Below are 6,047 nucleotides of genomic sequence, written 5' to 3'. Positions count from 1 at the left end.
CGTCAGGGCCCCCTCTCCCCCCCCTACTCGGCACCCTCGGGTGCTAGTTCAATCCCCTCGGCTCTGTCACCTGCTTCCATGCTGCCTGCAGATAAAGTCCAACCTTTGACCCCGGCCCATCCGATCCAGGAAGGTCCAGGAGACCAGCGGGAGAGGACAGGAAGTGGGGAGGCCTGGCAGGCACACCCCAAAGGGCACTCTTACTTACACTGAGTAATGTTTAAGCCGCATGCATGCTCAACACCCACCCCCAGGCCAGGCCAGCCCAGGGCCCAGGGCTGGGACATCCCAAGCAGCGCCCTCGCCCTCACTTGCGGGCCTCTCGGCCGGGCTCTGCCGCTCACCCTGCCTCCCCCGCGGCCTTGGTCCCCGCTCGGCTGCAGGCTCCATCCCGCCCTCACGCAGTCTGCCTTGTCACGCGGGGCTGGCTGAGCACCCAGGGCTCTGCCCACCGCTGCCCAGCAGGCCCTTCTCAGCCTCTGCCTGGCTGTCCCGGCTTTGCCGGTTTACAGGCTAAAGGCTCTAGGTTCTGCCTTCCCAGCGCAGGGCACGAGAAGCTGCCATGTGGCCGGAGCCCAGCACGGCGCCAGACGTGCGCCCCCTGCTCAGCGAGCGAACACGGGGTCCCGGCCCGGCGTCCCAGCCCTGGCCGTCCTGCTGTGCGCCAGGCACTGCTCTCTGGGCTTTGCATGCCTGAACTCGCCCCTCCCGCTCGGGGCCAGAGGCCTGGCTCCCTCCCACCTGGGGCCCTCCCTACAAGGGACAAGATAGTTCAATGGCTCAGGCTCCAGAGCCCAGCAGCCCCTGTCCAAAGTCCGGCAGCCCTGCCACGGTCAGCAGGTCATCCTTGGGCAGGTAACTCCCTGCCTCAGTTTCCTCCTTAGACACCCAGGAACATAATGGGGCCACGGTGAAGATGTCTTGTGCTCAGCACTTGCCAGGCACAAAGAGAGGACCCAAAGGTGAAAGCCGTGTGGCCCCTCGTCATGGTTGTCATTGTCATCGTCATCATCATGGGTCCCCGGTGGGTCTGAGGTCACGCCGTGACAGAGGGCAGACCCACCCCATGTTTGTGCCGGCCGCCGGGTGCTCTGGACTCGGACAAGCCTGGGGACAGAGGGGAAGTGGCCCACCCTGATGTCAAGGGACACGCAGGTCAGCAAGGAGCTTTGCAAACGGTGCCATCAGATACCATTATTTACACGATTGTCCCATACAGGATGTCGACGGCGGGAAACTGAGGCTCGCAGAGGGAAGGCAGGGCTTGTCCCGGCCACATGCGCTGGGGGGGGCGTGTGTGTGGCTCAGAATCCAGTGCTTTCTCCTGGGGGGTGGGGGGCGGACATCTTGGTGTTCCCTGCCAGCTCCTGCCCCAGGGAGAAACCTGCCCAAGAAGCAGTAGGGTCACCTTCTTGCCCCTGCATAGCCCTCACGCTGCTTTGGAGAAAGCCGCCCTTGAGAGATATCTGAAGCTGGGGGACAGATGGGCCCACCTGGGGACCAGGGCCGTGAGCAGCAGAGCAGGGCAGAGTCCTGGCCCACCAGGCCATCGGCCATCGTGTTTGGGGCTTGCGGGGTGCCCACCCCTCCAGATTCTGTAATCAGTAGCAATTGTAATGCAGGGAGAGTGCTCCCAGCCCCCTCCAGGCTCCCTCCCCTCCCCACCCCGCGGCCACCCTCCCCCCATCAGCCACGCAGCAGCTCGGGGAGGCACAAGGCAGTGGGGGGGGGGCGGGCGTGTGGGGGAGGCCCCCTTCCCAGAGGGGAGGTTTGAAGCCTGAAGTCAGAGCTACACAGGCCTGACTCCCTGGTTCTGACCAGGCTAATGCAGAGCTGAAGGGGGCAGGGCCACGTTCATGGGGTGGGGGGCAGGGGACACCTCAGCATCTGGCCCCAGCTGGGCCATGGGGCCCCTCCCCGCCTCCCTCCTTCCAAGTTCATTTAGGAATTGGGGCGGTGGGGGTGGAGGGGGTGATGTCCACACACATCTCCAAAACCCAGGGCAGAGCCCAGCCTTTGTCTGCTGAGGTCCCCAAACTGGTCAGGTAGTAAAACACCCCACCAGTGCCCGGCTGCTCCTGGCCCGAGGCACCAGTGAAAACCCTGCTCGCCGTCCGTTTCTGCCATTTTACGTCACCCTTTCCATTGTAAGCCATAATTTTCAGAGGTTTATAGGTCAGCTATTAAATAAAATGTCTCTCCTTTTTGACTAAAAGGGAGCACTTTGAAACCAGAGGGCTGGTGGGTGCGCGAGGCTGGACACAGCCTTGAGTTCTTCTTCAGAAGTGTGGGCGCCCACTCCTCCCCACCCCCACCAGGGTCCGGGGCATTTCCCCATGTGCTCCCTTCCCCCTTCCCGCAGGCCTTCAGGCCGCCCCTCCCCCAATGCCCGCGGGAAGACGCCAAGAACCCATCAGGGGTCCCAAGGCTGCACCCTGAGGGCTGCCAGCCCTCAGAAGACGCTGGCCCTGGAGCGATTGGAGCTCCACGTTGTACCCGAGTCCCAGGCTGCCACTGCAGCCAGATGAGAGTGGGGGTCCGCGTGGGAGCAAGCCCTGCAGGTGCCAACCTGAGCCCTGTCTCCAAGCAGCTCACGGCATCTGGATAGTGGGCAGTCTCCTTGGAGCAAGGCAAGCTCCATCTTGGGGCACAGCCCCACAGGTGGGGGAGACTGTGTGTCTCTGTGTGTTTGTGTGTGTGTGTGTGTGTGTGTGTACCGCAGAGCCAGGGCGGGGCCGCTCATCCCTAAATTCGGGGGCCTGCAGCAGGCGGGCTGGGGCCGGCCCTGCCAGGAGAAAGCCCGCAAAAAGAAAAGTCCCCGTGTGTGGGGCCACCACTCTGCCTCCCTAACTTCTCAGGGCACCCCAGGGAAGCTGGAGTCAGCACAAGCACACGGAGCTGAGTTGCAGCGTTTTTCGGCCTCTTTATTTGGAGCCCGGCGGACAGGGGCCTGGGCAGTGGTGCAAACGGCTTGGGACCCATTGTTATAGATGCGTCTTCACGTTTAAGATACTCAGGATAATATAAGACAGACAGCGAAAGCGCGAAGAGAGACTGCAAAGCTAGATGGGCTGGTACGGCAGCTGCGGCTTGTGAGCGACCCCCCCAGAGTCCGCTACGAAAATAAATTTTACATTGTGGATAACCAGATGCGGGTGACGGGCCTTTGGCATGACCAATAACCGAGCAGTCGTGTGGCAGAGCAGCCCACGCCTCGACATAAATAGAAAATATAAGTTAGTATAACTTTTTTTTTTTAACTTTTTGTACAAATATACATGTTTTTTACTTTTTTTTCCATTTTCTTCTTTTTTCATTTTTTTGCACTGAGTTTCAGCAGAGGTTAAACATTTTATATAAATGACTCTTAAAGCTTTACACCTTGGGACCAGTGTACTCTTCGTGCAGAATACATTTAGATATAAAAGACGTTATTAATACATTGCACAGTTTTCAAACTTTTAACACGAAACCGAACGCTGCTCGGTGGCAGCTGCTGCGGGTTGCTGCTACACGGACGGTCCCAGCCGAGGCCCAGCGCTCCTTTCCTGTCCGCTGCCCAGCGGGCTCCCACGGGGCTCTTTGGGCGCGAGGCTGCGGGAGAGAGACGCGCGGTGAGCGGGAGGGGTCTCTGCGCCCCCAAACCCCGCGGGGCGGCGCCCCCCCACCTCGCGCGCGCCCCTGGCGCCCCTGGCGCCCCAGGCGCCCCACATACCTCATCGCAGGCGCTTGCGCGGAGTTTGCTCCGCGGGGCCAACAGGGGGACCGCCGCCAGGCGCGGCGCATCCCGCAGGAACCTCGTTGGACGCCTTGGCCTCAGGCGCAGGTCTCTTGCGCTTAGCAAAAAAATCTACGGGCGACAGCGCGCGCAGCCGGTCAAGGCAGGGGCGGGCCGGGGAACCTAGAAGGGAGCCGGGAGGGGGCGCGGGCGGCTGGCCGGCCGAGGCGGGGGTGCCGTCCCCGCCCGCGCCAAGGTCCGCGGCGGGTCAGCTTTGTTTACGTCGCCGCGCAATGTGCTGTGTAAGCATTTCCCCTTGTCCCGCAGCCAAGCCCCCCGGGGCTGCCGCGCGCTTAACCCCCTCCGCGCCGCGATCGCCGCGCCCGGCCGCGCCCGGGGAGGGGCTCCCGCGGCCGAGGCGAGGATCGCGCTCTGAGGGGGCCACAGCGCGCCCTCCCACCCCTCCCACTCCAGAGGGCACAACAACGAGGTGGGGACCGGGTGCGGGCGCAGCCGCGCCCTGCACGCTGCGGGCCCTTTAATGCCACGGGAGGAGGCGGGGACCAAGCGCAGCTCCCGAGGGCCGCAGAGCCCGGCCAGCTGGACAAAGCAGGGCCGGGCTGGGCCGGGGCGGGGCCGCGCGCTACTCACCGGAGATGAGAGGCCCCGGCAGCTTCTTGATCGCCGCGCCTCCGCCGGCGGCGCTGGTGGCAGCCGCGGTGGCGGCGGCGGCAGTGGCGCCGGCGGCGGCGGCGGCGGTGGCGGCAGCAGCCGGCGCGGGGCGCCCCGACATCCCTGAGTGCAGCGGCTCGGCCACTGGCTCCTGGCTGCGCGGAGGCGGGCCCGCCTCCTGCTCAGCGCTCTCCTGTGGCGCCGCGGCCGGGGCCGGGGCGGGAGCCACGGCCGGGCCGCTGGACGGCGACGCCGGCGCCTCCCCCACGTTGTCGAGGGGCTCCTCGGCCGGCGGCCCGGGCGGCGGGTTAGCCACCACGCCGTCCGGGCGGGGCCGAGGGGCCAGCAGCAGGCGGCAGCGCCCCACCTGCACCGTCTCGCGGTAGAAGGCGGGCACCGACTCGCTGTCCACCTCGGTCCACTGCAGACGCCCAGGACCTGGCAGCGGCATGTCCTGCTGGAAGTTGTAGTCCCAGCGGCGCTGGTCCTCGGCAGTCAGCTCGGCCAGGCGCATCTGCAGCTCACGGCTCAGCTCCTCGTGGTCCACCGGCCCGAAGAGGCTGCGGCAGGCGCTGGTGCGCACCAGCGGCGGGAAGTTACGGCGGGAGACAAGGCGCTCCATTGCCAATGCACTGCAAAGACACACGTCGGACGTGGCCAGAGACTGCCCTGGCCGCGCAGAGAGGGGAGAAGAGGGGAGAAGGGCGGAGACGCCGCGCAAATGAGACCCCGATCGGCCGGAGTCTGCATTTGCAACGGGACGCGACGGGAGAGCGGGCGCGGCCGCTACCTGGCTGTCGGGCCGTGGACGGCTCCTGCGTCTAGCTCGCTGCGTCCTCCGGCCAGCGGCCGCGCCCCCTCGGTGTCTGTCCTGGTTCGCTCGGCTGGCTCAAGCCTGGCTGGCATCCACCTAGCGCAGAGCACTTGGCCTGTGGAACGCCCAGCCCTCGCGCGCCCCTTTATACACGAGGGTCCCACCCCCCCGGCCCGCGGGCCCCGCCGCGATTAGCATAAAATAGTATTTTCAGTTTCAACAACACGGCCTCGATTGGCGGGCCCCGCGCGGCCCCCCCCTCGCTGGCGGCCCAGCCCCCGCGCGCCTCCCATTGGCCGCGAGCACACACCCACCCGAGGGCGGGCGGGGCGAGCGCGCCGATTGGCGGGGCGCGGACAGCGCGGGGCGAGCGGGGCGGGGCCAGAGTTAAAGGGCGCTGCGGGCGGTAACGTGACACCGCGGCGCCCCGCCCCCTCGCCCCATTTCCACCCCCCCCATCGCTCCCGCCCCCAACTGGCTCCTTTGTCTGCAGGCGGGGGCTGCCGGGCGGAGGCAGCGCGCGCCCCCCCACTCGGCCCGCGCGCCCTCCCTGGTGCAGCGGGCGACGGCCGCCGGTGGGTCCGGCGTACGGCCAGGACCGACTAGCCCCGCAAGGGCGCCGAGCCCGCCGCCAGCGCTCGCCTTTGGGCTTCCCGCGCCAGTTGACGGGGCTTTAACCCGCCGCTGCCAGCTCGTCCCTGACGGGGTCTTCGGCTGCCCCCGCGCGGCCTGCTGCGCCCAGGGCTTGTGTCCCTGATAGGGCTCCGCGCACCTGGAGCTGTAACACACCAGCTGGTCCTAAGACCCTCGAGCAGGAAAGGGGAGAGCCGGGGGTAGGGAAGG

At 66.2% G+C, this 6,047-nt stretch overlaps 1 protein-coding gene across 2 annotated transcripts; it reads right to left on the bottom strand.

Annotated features, from left to right (window-relative positions):
- Positions 1-3,451: 3,451 nt before the first annotated feature.
- Positions 3,452-5,354, bottom strand: CDKN1C (cyclin dependent kinase inhibitor 1C). Of its 2 annotated transcripts, none has more exons than XM_016132832.2 (4): positions 5,181-5,354; positions 4,370-5,022; positions 3,716-3,901; positions 3,452-3,594 (listed from the first exon to the last, which is right to left on the bottom strand). In XM_016132832.2, exons 1-3 carry the CDS (start codon positions 5,294-5,296, stop codon positions 3,717-3,719), a joined length of 954 nt encoding a protein of 317 aa, XP_015988318.2. In that variant the 5' UTR covers positions 5,297-5,354; the 3' UTR covers positions 3,452-3,594; position 3,716. The 2 variants fall into 2 exon arrangements, with proteins under 2 accessions (XP_015988318.2, XP_036077387.1); XM_036221494.1 differs by having other exon boundaries at positions 3,716-3,850; positions 5,181-5,353.
- Between the last annotated feature and the right edge of the window lie 693 nt (positions 5,355-6,047).

This window comes from Rousettus aegyptiacus, unplaced genomic scaffold (assembly GCF_014176215.1).
Source record: "Rousettus aegyptiacus isolate mRouAeg1 unplaced genomic scaffold, mRouAeg1.p scaffold_m13_p_5, whole genome shotgun sequence".
NCBI classification, from domain to species: domain Eukaryota; kingdom Metazoa; phylum Chordata; class Mammalia; order Chiroptera; family Pteropodidae; genus Rousettus; species Rousettus aegyptiacus.
The sequence above is the reverse complement of the archived record's forward strand: the minus strand, read 5'-3'. Positions and strand labels throughout refer to the sequence as shown.